Genomic DNA, 15,575 nt, shown 5'->3' with positions numbered 1-15,575 from the left:
GAAAAGAAGGCTGGACGAGAACAAGATAATAAAATTAATTAGGGAGATTAAGAGAAGTGGAAAAACCAGAATGTAAAATGGAGGACAATTAGAGAAAAAAATGGATTTGGTTAAAAATATTAGGAAAGCACGTGAGATGACACTACTGTGGAAATAGAAGAAAAGGGGGAATTGTAGGGGAGGATACAGTGAAAATACAGCAAAAACAAAATTATGGAAATTGGCCTTCTGTGCCTTCTATCCTGAAAATGGGAACGTGGTAATCTAGTCTGTTTGGTCCTGCAGAATCTGAGCTTGACAAATATGGCCCGATTTCAAGTTGGGCAAAATACTATAAGTATAATGCATTTCAAACAAAAAGATCTGTACATACATTTAGTGCTAACTAAATATGATTAAAACATACAATCTTCAATTTATTTCTGATGAACAATCTGAAAACAACTCAAGGACAACCCCTTAAATGAACTTTTTATATTCCAATTTATATATATTAAGTACTTACCTCAACTACTAGTGTTTCATTTATGGGTCCAGCTGTATTCAGACTTTCTGGATTATTAAACGGTCTCTTGTAGTCAAACACTGAGCCTGCAAATTTATATTGTCCAGGCCAGTCTATAGTCCAGTGTCCATTGAGGTAGTAATTTTTCTGACTATTCTTTATGGAAATATAGGAGGTAGAGATGTTCATTTCATTAATGCGTATACTGCGTGCTCCAGCAGGAATGGTGACTATCCAGTAATACTCTATAGTTTAGAAAAATTTTGGATGTTAGTGGAATCAAAATACATTTGTGAACAAGATGAGGATTGAAATAGATGAGGCTGGGAGAAAGGTCTATATAAATACTAGTAAACCCTCAAAGTAATGCTGCTCTGTCAAAAAAAACACAGCATTTTTCCCCTTGTATTGTGTACACATGGGCTTCTGCATCTTCCTGTTTTCAGCATACATCTCCAGGACTAGGGCTTGAGCAGTTTGCTCCTCTCACCCTTCTTTTTCCGCCCTACCTCCTTCCCTCTCTGTTGTAATCTGAGCCCAGAGCTATGAGTGAGCAGAGAGAGACTCAGGCAGGAAATTATGTCACAACAAGCTAATATGGCAGCTGCTATCCTAAAGAAATAGAGAGAGAGATTCTAGAGCTGTTTACTCATGTATGGTAAAGCATTCTGTGGAATAAATATAGTCTAATAACTTGCACTATTGTGGCTAATCTATTGGCAATACACTGCTTTGGTAGCTTTCCTTCTCCTTTAATGTTTAAGTATTTTTAGTAAACTTGAGGCATAATGTTCCATATTATGGAAAGGTTAGAATCCTACAGATCTCAATAATTACAGATAGCAGATTCTATGTTTTTTTATTCTATTTGTTAAAGGTATGTACTCACGGTTAGAGTAGTGTTGTTTTGTGTATTGATTTCTATAAATCTTGCATGTAGAATTATCCCCTTTGCACACACCACAGATATCTGGAACTGCATTAGAGCCAAGAAGGTGGTCACATCCAACAGTCTGCCAGAGAGAAAACATAGGTACTGCTCTATAACTTAAAGGAGAACCATCAAAGAGAGAAAAGAAATATCAAAGAGTAGTGAATATTTTATAAATATACTTTAAATCAATGTTATAATAGTTTTCTTCTATGTTTTTAATTGTGAATTATCGTGAAAATGAAAATTTCATATAAGCTCCAGCATACTGAAATAATAAACTTTGTAAATACAATCAATTACAAATTCTGCATCATTTTTGAAATAATCAAGTTTATATTCCCTATACTACTCCCAGTATCTGTTTCTCTTCATTCTGTCTTCATGCAGCAGTTGGGTGTCAGATATTCATTCATAGTTAGATCCAATGTATCTTATAGGGGAGCTTCCTTCCATAGCAGATGAATTAGAGCTCACTCAAATACTGTAACTGACTCCAGTACAAACAAAATGCTTACATGTATCACTGATTCCAGTACAAAATAGGATCAGGGTGCCCAGGAAGTGGATCACAGTCTACCAGAAGATCCCAGTAATGTTTCTGGTAGACCACGACCGACCAGAGAGGAGGGGCATTGATTGCCTCTGAAGCTTTAATCCATCAGGAGGACTCTAGAACCGCTCCTCCATGCTATCTCCCACCTTGGCTGTGTCCCTCCCACTGCTCTCTGTTCTCACACTGTTCTCTAATGATTACAGGCAGCGCGTGAGTAAGTTGCTTTACAAAAATGATGCTGCGCATAAGTTATCTCCTTTCCTCCCCTACTGCTCATGAGAGCGGAAGTGACTGCCCTAGAGCTGGTGAGTTTATGGCAGTGGGAAAGTAAGAGCAGAATCAGGAGCCGCACTATCTCCATGCATATACAAGTGTAGCTTTCAAGCAGCCAGGCAAGGAGGGGTCTAAGGGTTGCCCCATCTCAGGAATAATAAGTACAAGGAAACTTTTGCCTGATCCTGGGGGTGGAGGCATTTCCCAAAATCCCAGTTTGAGTGACACATCCATTTTGGCTTTTAGAGATGGCACCTTGGGCGCAATTGAGGGGGGGGGGAGGTCAGTTGGCAGGCAGTATTCCTGTTTTGAGGGGGTGCAGAATAATTTTTATTAGGGAATTTAGTGAGCTTTTGCCCCATATTGACAAGGGATCATGCTTCTCTTTAATTTCACTGCTGTAATTTCTCATTACACTGAGCCCTTCTCTGTTCTAACCGTTCTGCTCATCCTCCCTAACTAAAGAAGCTGCCAGTGGCATAAATACCAGTGGCTGGTGCGGGTGGATGAGAGTTGGGGATCTGGTGAAACGTAAACCTAAGGGCCAAGAGGGGAGTGGGGTCCCTAGTAGATCACAGGGTACCTTTCCCTGCCGTAATTGCGGGCATTGTAATGGGATTATTGCTGGAGATTATGTTACACACCCACTACAGGGCTCTAGATATCCCATAAAAGGTTTTTTTTACTTGCGATACTAGTAACGTCATTTACTGTTTAAAATGCCCGTGTGGTTTGGCCTATGTGGGCCAAACAACCAGATCCGCCAAGACTAGGTTGTATGAGCATAAATCGGCAATAAGAAATTACCAGCAGCATCCTTGCACCAAGCACAACTGAAAGGGGTAAAAAATGAAAAAGAATTGGTGAATATAAAACGTGAAACTTTGGTAGCAAAACATTTTTTTACACATAATCATAGGGTTGCGCAACTCCGCTGGCAGATACTAGAGAGAATACCTGGCAAACAAGGGCAGGATCTTAAAAGGGTTCTCTCACAGAGAGAATGTTTTGGATCTGGCCCCTCGGGGACCTGGTTTGCAACATTTAGATCTTTGTAGTATTTAAGGTTTATCCGGCCTCCAGCTCTTTTGATACAATTTATCTTTTTAAGTAATTGTTAATTTCAACTCCTCTCCCTTTCAGATAACAAGCTTTGTTTGATTACCCCCCAGTAACAGGTAATGTTTCTTTTCCTTATCTGGTAGGAATTTTATCTTCCAAGTGGTGGATACTGTTTTTACTATTACTGAAATTGTTGCCACTGTTGTGGTTTTTATTTTGTTTTCGGTTACTATGTTTCACAGTCAAAATAGCTTTTTTCGCACTGCACTAGTTCACTACAAAGGACTTTGTGAATAATCTTCCAAGGGGACATGGGTCTGAAATGTTTTTGTATGTATTTATTTATATGAAATCTTATACTTTTTTACCACATGGTTGTTAATTGTATGCTAATTGAACACTATTTAAATAATGCCTGCACTACGTCCACATTATGCTTGACAAAAGGGCATGCCCCGAAACGTTGCACTGCATTCAATAAAATTGCAAGTGCTTGCCCTGCTTAACTAAATTCCTGTGTGCCGGTGATCCTTCTACGCTCCAAATGGAGAGCCCCGCATTCCTCCACTGCCTCGCTATATTGAGGATCCTCTCACCTGCAGAGTCTTTTTTAACCAGTGACTCATACAGTTTGAATTTCAACCCTCGCAATATACTTCTGAGCGGGCGAAGGTGGGGTATATAATGACCGAGCTGGAAGGCAAACCACTTGAGTGGGCAATCCCCCTGTGGGAAAAGAATTCTCCTCTGATCGATGATGTCAAAGCTTTCCTCCAGTCATTCCAAACTGTGTTTGATGCCCCGGGGCGAGTCGTTTGTGCATCTTTCCGGCTCCTGCAAATCTGACAGGGGAATCGCAGTGCCTGTGAGTATGCTTTTGAATATAGAAGTTTAATGGCAGAAACTAATGGGAATGACGAGGCTTATGGAGCTGTCTTCTACCAAGGTCTGTCTAGTCAACTTAAAGATGATCTGGTCTCCAGGGATCTTCCCGAACAAGTAGAAGCTTTGATTGCTCTTGCCATCAAGGTGGCGGCTAAGGGAACATCAATCTGACAAGGAGTGCAGCAAGAGATTTCAGCCAACATTAGGGCCATGCTACCAACGACATCTATTGCCTTCTCCACCCCAGCAGTCTTCTGCTATTTCTCCGGCCTGTGCCTGTACTGTGGTGGCCAAGCTCATTTCACCAACTTTTGCCCCTTAAAGCTGAGAGGTTCCTCTCACCCAGGTAAAACTAGGGTGTCACATGTGGTGGGCATTGCACCTGTACCCCAAGGGGTTTCTCCTGCCTTTGCAGATTTGTCGTGCTGCTAAGAGAGCTCTGCCTTCCTTGACTCCGGGGCTGCAGGGAATTTCATGGACGATGCCTTTGCCAAACAGATGGGTGTTCCTCTGTACCCTTTGTCTACTCTCCTGCTGGTCCTGGCAATTTATGACAGACCGTTAATGTCTGAAAGAATCTGCAGGTTTAATTTGCAGGTTGGGACTTTACATACAGAAAAACTATCATTCCTGATTATTAACTGTTGGGATTACCCTGGCTTTGTCTGCACAACCCCTCCATTGACTGGTCTTCATCATTGCCTGCTTGTCACTCCCATCCACTGGGTATCCTTTACCGATCTTCTACTTCTGCCGCAGTTTACCAGGATTTTGAATCTTCTGCAAAAGGTCTGTGGAATTCCTACCCCCTCATCCTTACTACTGTATATAGATCCTATAGATCTTCTTCCCGGCACAATGCCACCCAGAGGTTGTACATATCCATTATCCCCTGCCGAGACATCTGCCATGAAAGATTATATTCAGGAGAATCTTCAGCAGGGATTCATTTGTCCCTCTACCTCTCCAGCCGGGGCTGGCTTCTTCCTTGTGAAGAAAAAAGGATGGAGGGCTACGGCCCTGCATAGACTACCGGGGTCTTAATAAAATTACAATTAAGGACTGGTACCCCTATTTTCTGAACTGTTTATTTAATTGAGGGGGGTTAAGATTGTCCCCAAGCTGGATCTCCATGGGGTGTATAATTGAATCCGCATTCATAAAGGGGATGAATGGAAGAAGGCTTTCAACACCCGGCATGGGCATTACGACTATCTAATAATGCTCTTTGGCCTCTGTAATGCCCCAGGAATTTGTGATTGACATTTTCTGAGACCTCTGAGGAAATCGGTGGTGATGTACCTAGACGACATCTTGATCTTCTCTAAAGATTTGGAAAGCCATCGCTCCCAGGTAAGGGAGGTACTCTCTCGATTAAGGGAAAACTCCCTCTATGCCAAGTTGGAGAAATGCGTCTTTGAGGTGCCCAAGATTCCCTTCCTATGTTATCTCCCCAAAAGGATTTAAGATGAATCCAGCCAAGGTCTCTGCAATCCAGAAGTGGCCCCTTCCCTTGAGCACCAAGACCATACAGAGATTTATCGACTTTGCAAACTACAGTGAACGGCAGTTCATCAAGGGGTTCTCCTCTCGCATAGCCCTATCCACGCTCTTATTCGAAAGGGAGGTAGACCTAATTCATGGCCCCCTCTTGCCGTGGAAACCTTTCAATCCCTGAAAGATTGAATCCCATTTAGTTCTTCTTCAGTCCTGATCATCCTGATCCTCTGTTAACCTTCTTCATCGAGGTGGATGCTTCTGATGTTGGGGCTGGTGCTATTCTGTCCCAAAGACACTCTGCCGATGGAAAGTTACACCCGTGTGCATATTTTTCCAAGAAATTCTCCCCGGCGGAGCAGAATTACTATTTTGGGAATCACTTGGCAGTGAGGCTTGCTCTTGAATGAGTGGCGTCATCTCTTGGAGGGTGCCCCTCATCCAGTCACTATTTACACTGACCATAAGAATCTGGAATTTATACAGACTCTCAAAAGACTGAATCCCTGGCAGGTGAGATGGGCTCTCTTCTTTTCCTGCTTCAACTTTGTTCTGACCTATTGCCCTGGCTCCAAGAACCGGAAAGCAGACAAATTTTTCCAGAAGTTTTACCCCTGGAGATTGCCATATCGAGGTTCTTGATACTCCCACCAAGAGTCAAGACTGAGTTTATTCTCATTTCATCCATATACGTTTGTACAGTACACAGTAAAACGAAACAACGTTCCTGTAGGACCATGGTGCTACACACAACATAGAAGTACCGGACAACAGACAAAAAGTGCAATTGCAAAAATATGCAACTCCTGCAAGACAGGCCAGCAAAGTGCAGGGACAGGACAAGACAGTGCACACTCAGCAGATGTAATATGTTAAGTAAATAATGCTAAATGTCAGACATGATGGGTGTATCATTGTGATATGATAGTAGTAAGAACATGATAAAGAACATGATAAAGTGCAGATGTGCTCATAGAGAGCAACTGTATCCAATGGCTTTATTTAAACAATGGCATACAGTGGCTGTGTAACATATATATAGTATAGTAAGGTCAGATGAAGTGTGTGAGTATTCAGGAGCCTTATGGCTTGGGCAAAGAAAATGTCTGGTAGTGAGGGCCCTAATGCTTCGGTATCTTTTTCCAGATGGCAGGAGTGTGAACAGTGAGTGTGAGGGGTGTGTTGGATCAGCCACAATGCTGGTGGCTTTACGGTTGCATCAAGTTGTGTAAATCTCCGCTCTCGATAGTCCCTCTGTAGAAGGTTTTCTTGGCTAAGTAGCTGATGTTGTGGGACCAGGTGAGGTTCTCTGCCAGGTGGATACCAAGGAATTTGGTGCTTTTGACGATCTCCACATTAGAGCTGTTGATGTACAGTGAAAGGTGGTCACTCCTAGTCCTAGTCAACAACCATCTCCTTTGTTTTTCTACATTTAGAGACAAGTTGTTGACTCTGCGCCAGTCTGTTAACCGCTGCACCTCCTCTCTTTATGGTGACTCATCATTAGTGCTGATGAGACCCACCACGGTCGTGTCATCAGCAGACTTTATGATGTGATTTGTGCTGTGCATGGCTGCACAGTCATGCGTCAGCAGAGTGAACAGTAGACTTGAGGGGCTCCGATACTCAGTGTGGTGGTTCTGGAGATGATGTTTCCAATCCTGACTGACTGAGGTCTGTCAGTCAGGAAGTCCAGAGCCCAACTGCTGAGGGAGGTGATTAGTCCAAGCAATCAAAGTCATCACCTCCTTGTTCCCTCACTTCGCCAATCAAATCTTGTCCGGTCAGTCCTCTGCTCCTCCATTCCCGTCCCAGTGGTCTGTTACAACCTTTACCCATTCCCTCCCATCCATGGACCCACTTAGCCATGGACTTTATCATGGAGTTACCACCCTCAAAAGGGAACACCGTCATTTGGAAAGTTATTGACTGCTTCAGTAAGATAGCACACTTTATTCCCCTCTGGAAACTTTCCTTTGCGGTGGAGCTCTCCCAGCTATTTATTCAATTTATTTTTCGGCTACATGGTCTTCCTGCAGAGATTGTTTCAGACCAGGGTTCCCAATTTAAATCCAGATTCTGGCGATCATGACGCCACATTTTGACAAATATGAAATATAAGGATGCGGAAGACGCTGGTTCAATGCCTTATAATAGGTTCCATTTGCTGGTGTTCCTGGGTATTCTATATTGTGATCCTGATTGTTTCCTGGACTTTGACCTCTGTTTTGACACTGATGACGATCCTGCTCTGCCTCCCTTTTGAACTTGTGCCTGTACTTGTCTACGATTTCTCCTGATCCCTTTCTGGTTACGGCGAACTTGGACTTTAACCTGAGGCTTCCTCCTTGGTCCGGACTTTCCTGCTAGGAGCCGACAGGCCCCTGACACACACTGACCCCTTCATAAACTATATATACCAATATCTATGTTATTGTATATTTTAGTATCACTATAGCCTTGGATATACCCTTTCCAATAAATCATCCAAGCCACTCTTAAAGGCATTAATAGAATCAGCCATCACAACCTCACTGTGTTCCCTGTGAAGAACCACCTACATGGTTTCAAACTAAGTTTTTTTCCTCTAATCTGAAAATGGGTGGCCTCTAGTGTGGTGATCCCTTTTATGGAAAAAAAGAATCTCTCTCTCTCTCTCTCTCTCTCTCTCTCTCTCTCTCTCTCTCTCTCTCTCTCTCTCTCTCTCTCTCTCTCTCTCTCTCTCTCTCTCTCTCTCTCTCTCTCTCTCTCTCTCTCTCTCTCTCTCTCTCTCTCTCTCTCTCTCTCTCTCTCTCTCTCTCATGTCCTCTAATGTACTTATAAAGCATAATCATGTCCCCTTGCAAGTGTCTTTTTCCCAGAGAACCTCTGCAATCTTGACAATCTACCTTCATTATTTCATTCATACCCTTCTTAAAGTGGACCTGTCACCCAGAGATAACAAGCTGTATTATGTTTTTTTTATTAAAACATCCATTCCTGTTAAAAATCTCAGCTGTCAATAAGGCATAGAGGCTGGGCAGCAATTATTTTCACTTACCAATCTGCATTTCCTAGATGTCACTGCCCTCCTCGCATTCCCCCTCTCTCCTCACCATCTTATTGTGTAGTTAGTGCATGGGCATGGGCATCAAGTCCCACATAAACAAGATGTTGACATGATCTAAAGCTTGCTTTAATAACAGTGTCCACAAAATGGCTGCTGCCTACTTGATATGATTGTGATATGATATAATTGAGAATGTAACAGAGATTTAATAATTGAAATAGTGTAAGTAAAGTTTATTTTACCTAACAAACACTATAGAAAAAAAATAGAAATATTTCTTAGGATGATTGGTCTCCTTAAAGGACTGGAGCCCAAAACTGCACTGCATACTGACAATAAAATAATGATATTGACAATAGAACAATGAGAAACACCCTATTCCATGATGGTTAATGGCTGGTATTCAGGACTACTAATATAAATTAAAGATCAAGACCCCTCGTCCTGGTACCTACAGAGGCCAGACCTAAGACAGATAGGGGAGAAGGAAAGGCTGATGATGGCCCCAGGTAGATAGTGGTCTCAGGTAAACATACAATGGCATGCTGACCAAAGGTCAAGACTCTGCAGACAGAAGTCAAACAGCAGTTAGATACAGAAGTGTTGCTTCAGAACTTCAGACGCCCATCCTGACTCAAAGTAGCAGACATAGATTTTATGATTTGTGTATGTTGGAATCAAGGAACCATAAAATGGTGCAATAGGTATTGCAATATTTACTATAGTAAGCTTACATGCCTTCCAATATAGAATGAGGGCTTTGACCATGTATGGTATATCCGTGTACCATTTGCTCTTATTTATGGTAAATGCTCTGTAAAAGGTATAAAAGCTTGTTGTAAGAGGAGTGTTTTTGTGAAGTTCTCCTGTCACACTTAAGTACTACACTGTGGTGTGATTGTGACAACTTCCTAGACAAAAAACTTGGTTGTCTTTGTCTAATAAATGACCTCACTTATTTGAATAGCCTTCTCTCTGAGTTTTGCTTTATAAACGAGGTCTGGGTACTAAAAATACCTTAATGTAGATGAGGCCTTACCAGGGACCTATAAAGAGGCAAAATGATATTTTCATCCCTTGAGTTAATGGCTTTTTTTATGCAAGGCAGTGCTTCATTTGCTTTAGTAGCTACAGAAAGACACTGTCTGGAATTAGACAACTTATTATCTACAAAACCCCTAGATCCTTCTCAATTAAGGAAACCTAAAACACACTGCCATGTAGTGTATAACTCACATTTATATTACTTCTGCCAAAGTGCAACCTTGCATTTATCAACATTGAACCTCATTTTCTAGCTTGCAGCCCAGTTTTCCAATCTAGTCAAATTACTCTGCAAAGAGGCAACATCCTACATGGAACATATAGTTCTGCACAATTTAGCATCATCAGCAAAAATAGAAACATTTCTTTCAATGTCCACCTCCAGGTCATTAATTAAAAGGTTGAAAAGCAAAGGACAAATTACAAAGCTCTGTGGTACTCCACTAACAACACTGGTCCAAATAGAATATATTCCATTTATATATATATCCTTCAGCCAGTTCTCTGTCCAAGTACAAATACTGTGTTTCAGGCAAAAATTCCTTAACTTAACCAGTAACCTTCTGTGTGGTACTGTATCAAATGCTTTAGAAGTAGATTACATCCACTGCCACCCCAGAGTTAAGGTCACTACTCACCTTCTCATAAAAATAAATTAAATTAGTCTGGCAAGATCTATTATGCATAAAACCATTGCTGGTACAAACTCACAGTATTCTCAAAGCCATTATACCTTAATACCCCTTCAAAAAGCTTTCCTACCACTTGTTAGAAAACAACAGACAGAGATTGTTCCAGTGCATGTTACTTAATGCAGGGAGGGTCTATTGTTACTTAGCAATGTGATGTCATGTTTGACCTGTAACCTTGTGTGATCTTCTTCTTCCTCTTCCTGTGTATGCTCTGTATGAAAAGTTCCTGTTGCAGACATGTTATGCTGAAGTGTTTATGCAGAGTTCTATAAAGCAACCAAGCTATTGTTCACACAGAAGTTGTATTCAAGTATAAATACTATGTTCCAGACCAATATTCCTTAATCTAACCATTCATTTTGTGTGATACTGTATAAAAAGCTTTAGCAAAGTCCAAGTAGGCTACATCCACTGCTATCCTAGAGTCGAGGTTCCTGCTTAACTCCTCATAAAAGGCAATGGAATTAGTCTGGCAAGATCTGTTGTGCATAAAACCATGCTGGCACAAACTAATACCCCTTCAAAAAGCTTTCCTACCACTGACGTAAAACTAACAGGCCTATTGAGGCCAAAAACTGGATCCCTTTTTTAATAGAGGCACCACATTAGCAATACGCCAGTCTCTTGGCACTATGCCAGACCTCAATGAATCCTGAAAAATTAAGTAAAGAGGTTTGGCAATCACAGAGCTAAGCTCATTAAGTACCCTGGGATGAATACCATCTGGCCCTGGACATTTGCTTATCTTAACATGTTCTAGTCTCTTTTGAATTTCCTCTTGAGTGAACCATACATCATAAGTGGTATTACTGCAATTGGGACAATTAAGAACGAAAATAAAATCTGATTTTTTCTCAGTTTTTTTTTTATAAAAAAGCTCGACCAAACTCCCATCCACGATTTCTCCTTATTTATCATTAAAAGAACTCATAAAAGTCAGGTCAGGAAAAAACTTGATAAAATAAAGAGAAAACTTGAATCATACAAATTTTTCGGACTTTTTTTCTGTTTAGCCCTGTAGGACATATCAGGACATCATATTTTAACAAAAAAAAGACAGTGGCATTGGCAAATAACCAGTTTTGATCGAAATTTTAAGGATGCAGAAACCAAAATTTGAAACCAATAGAGTAATGGTGGATATAGATAAAGCTGCAGACATGGTCCTTCCAAACCAAGTTGGCAGCATATTGACCTGTGTATGGAGCCCACTGATGTTAGATTTTCCTCACCCTGACAGCCTCCATTTTTGATTCAAAATCTACCTGTGTGTAAGGTAAGGTGGATGCATTTCTTTACTGCACACATACAAAGGTCAACGGTCAAATCACCGTTTTCTCTAAAGCCAGAAAAACGCTGCTTTTGGCATTAAAGAGTTATGATATAAAAAGCACTAAGTTTGCCCAGAAGCATTAACTTATAGTAACCAATCAGCAGATAGATTTTACTGGTCATATGTTAAACGCAAAAATCTTTTTGGTTGCTGTGGGTTATTGCTCCTGTGCAAACTTAGTGCCTTTTATTACAGTCTATATAATGTTTGCTTAGGAAATTATTACCTTTAGTTGTAGACTGAGGAAAAAGTGGGACATGGAAATACCAATTTGAACATTTCAAAATCTTATACCAGTACTTTTAACATTATATACAGCGATGTTTAAATATTAACTTGTTAACATTTACTGAAGAGTCTATATGTAGCCAAAATATGTACTTTGTTTTCATTACCTCACAAACCCCATCAATGCACACATTATTGCTGTGCTCAGAACATGTTGTTCCGTCCTTTACTTTGTTCGATAGGGAAAAGAAGAAGTCAAATCCTTCAGCAATACAATAGAGTTTACAGTAATCCTGTTCTACAGAAAAAAATATAATTAATATTTAGAAATGTATTAGAATAGGGTTCAGGAAATAGGGATTCCAGAAAAACTAAATATATTATCAAACACAAATACCATTTAGTAAGTGGTAAATTGCACATAAAGTGACATTTGTTAAAAATCTTGATTTCCTGGTATCTGGTCTTTAAAACAGAAATGGTGCTGATGAAGAATCATCTGTGAAAACATGAATGCATAGCAGCTTTTTTTTAGGATTAAATGTTTTAGAGCCATATTGCTGTGTTCATTGGCTCATTGTAATGCCTTTAAAAAGCGCTAGTCTCCTGGATCCCTTGCTAATCTGTGGCACAGGTATATCATACCGTTTCCCCATTTCTTCCACTGGATGCAATGAGAAGTGGTTATTGAAAAACTGGAATTAAGTGCTGGAGTAAATAATATGATACCATGATACTTCCAACATGAACTGACAGGTATTAAATAAACCTTTAGTTAACTTTATAGCTACTACAGTGTACATAATGGGGGTTATGTAATTAAAGGCACTAAGTTTGCCCAGGAGCAGTTACCCATACCAACCAATCAGCAGATAGAATTTACTGGTCACTTGTTTAAAAGTAAACATCTCATTGGTTGCTATGGGTTACTGCTCTTGGGCAAACTAAGTGCATATTACATATGGGGGATGTGTATACTACAAGTGCAATTTCAGCTCCAGCTTCAATATATGTTTAATCTAGTGTTTTCAATATAATGTAGGGCCTTACATATTTCAGATTAAACAATTAATGAATTGTGAAGAAAAAAAGCAATATATTTACTTTTGCAAAATGCTTTTGTTTGCTTTGAAAAAAAAAAAAGATTAAAATTTCTACCTTCCACTCGTGTGTAGGGCTTCCAATTGTAGTACCAGCCTCTAAACGGCTTGCTGTTATACTCTGCACACTGCTGGGCTCTAAAATCCGTGCTGTTTTTGGGACAACTTTGATTGCTGCATAATTTATGTAATCGTGAGGAACCTTCACAGAATTTACCACCATGAGAAGGCCTATAATGCGAACCAAATAAAAAGTATAATTATGAAAACAAGAATGATGCTAAAACTCTGTACTGTTTGATTGATTTTATACACAGCTCAGCTTGTGCACATGACAAAGTAGATGCTCTTTTTTTGCACATGCTCTTCCATAATAGCAAATGCCTTATGTAACAGTTATTCCAGTTCCTTAACTTTGTGTGTGCATTTTTTGCAACTTTGTGTTCCTTTGTAACTTTGTAACTTTGTGTTCCTTTAATGTGCTGCTCTTAAGAGAGTCAAGTCTTAGGGGGTATGTCAACTTTTAAAGATATAAAGTATTCAAACATTAAGTGGATATGTTACAGTCTGTTTAAATGTTGCAGTGTTTCCTTCAAGTAAGAATTGCTACCATATATATTCTGTGTTTTTTCTTCTGGTAGCAAATGATTATTATTCAACATTTATTGGAGAATAAGGGAAAAAGAAGGGAAGAGATAAACAAAAATTCAACTACTAAATAAGATGGAAATACGGGAAGGAATATGCTAAATGAGCCAATCAATGATAACAGAAAGAGAAGGAAGTGGTACCTAAAGAGAACGTATGGAGAGAGTTATGGGGCAATAGTTGATTATAGAATAAATTGCCTTGGGAGAAGCACATTTCAGGTTGGAGAGAAAGTTTGGAGAGAAAGGGTCAGATTCAGTTCAAAAAGAAAAAAGTAAGAATCACTAAGAATCACACTATGTGGCTTAATATAGAATTAAAACAGTTAATAGGAAAGAAGAGAAAGGCATTTAAAGATAGGTAATGAGGAGAGCATTGCAGTTTAGGTGAAGTCTAACCCTAAAAAGATTTTTAAGTATATAAATAGTAAAAAGATGCGGGTTGAGATTGTTGCTCTTTTAAATAATGGTACCAGTATGGTTGTAAATGCGCTAAATCAGTTCTTTTCTTCAGTGTATACAATAGAGGATTCAGAGTTCCCAGGCTCACTTCATAGCTGCACTGTTGGCTCAGCTAAATCTAGTCAGTGGCTGACTCAGGATATGATTCATAAAGCTTTAATAAAAATTAATGTAAACAAGGCGCCAGGACCAGATGGCATACACCCCCGGGTTCTAAGAGAGCTTAGTTTAGTTTTAGACCAGCCCCTTTTTCTGATTTTCTCAAACTTGCTTTCATCTGGTATGGTACCAATGGATTGGAGAAAATCTGAAGTCATTCCAATTTCTAAAAAGGGATGACGATATCAGCCTGGCAATTATAGGCCAGTACATTTGACATCTATGGTGGGCAAATTAGTTGAATACTTGTTATGAGATCACATTAAAAATTTTGTCCTTGTGAATGGCATTATGAGCAGCAATCAGCATGGCTTCATGAAATATAGTTCATGTAAGACAAATCTGATTGCTTTTTATGACGAGGTAAGTAAGATGCTGGGCAGTGGGAGAGCAGTAGATGTGATCTATTTGGATTTTGCCAAAGCTTTGCTACCGTGCCCCACAAACGACTGCCTTCTAAACTAAGGTCTGTTGGGCTTAATAAAGTTGTTTGCACATGGATTGGAAACTGGCTACAGGATTGGATAAAGAGGGTGAATGTTAATGGTACATTCTCTACTTGGTGGGGTTCCTGAGGGCTTGGTATTGGGTCCACTTTTTTTTAACTTGTTCATTAATGACTTAGGGGAGTGTATTGTAAGTAATGTATCAGTGTTTGCAGATGACACAAAACTATCCAGCCCAATTAATTCCATTCAGGATGCAGCATCCTTGCAAAGGAAGTTTGACAAACTGGCAATCTGGGCAGCTAAGTAGCAAATATGATTCAATGTTGATAAGTCATGCACCTGGGATGTAAAAATATTCAAGCCACTTATACCCTTGGGACTGCGCTAGGCAAATACAGAATGGAAAAGGACCTTTGAGTCCTTGTAGATAATAAACTTGGTTGCAACAAGCAATGCCAGTCAGCAGCTTCAAGGGTAAATAAGGTCTTGAGCTTTATTAAAAGGGGAATTGATTCACAGGAGAGGGAGCCATTCTTCCACTGTATAAAGCACTGGTAAGGCCCTATCTAGAATATGCCGTACACTTTTGGTCTCCGGTGGCTCAAACAGGACATAATTGAATTAGAGAGGGAACAGAGAAGGGCAACTAAGATGGTGAAAGGTATGGAAAATCTTAGCTATGTGAAAAGACTGGACAAATTGG

At 40.1% G+C, this 15,575-nt stretch overlaps 1 protein-coding gene across 1 annotated transcript in view; it reads right to left on the bottom strand.

Annotated features, from left to right (window-relative positions):
* Positions 1–15,575, bottom strand: part of adamts16.L (ADAM metallopeptidase with thrombospondin type 1 motif 16 L homeolog) — a 152,382-nt gene that overhangs the window by 41,242 nt on the left and 95,565 nt on the right. The window contains exons 13-16 of the mRNA XM_018266846.2: positions 13,214–13,386; positions 12,223–12,353; positions 1,395–1,518; positions 506–750 (exon numbers count right to left, since the gene is read on the bottom strand). Of these exons, the coding sequence (XP_018122335.1) occupies positions 506–750; positions 1,395–1,518; positions 12,223–12,353; positions 13,214–13,386 (673 nt within the window). The remainder of the gene's footprint in view (positions 1–505; positions 751–1,394; positions 1,519–12,222; positions 12,354–13,213; positions 13,387–15,575) is intronic.

Source organism: Xenopus laevis, chromosome 6L (assembly GCF_017654675.1).
Source record: "Xenopus laevis strain J_2021 chromosome 6L, Xenopus_laevis_v10.1, whole genome shotgun sequence".
In the NCBI taxonomy this organism is placed as follows: domain Eukaryota; kingdom Metazoa; phylum Chordata; class Amphibia; order Anura; family Pipidae; genus Xenopus; species Xenopus laevis.
The sequence above is the reverse complement of the archived record's forward strand: the minus strand, read 5'-3'. Positions and strand labels throughout refer to the sequence as shown.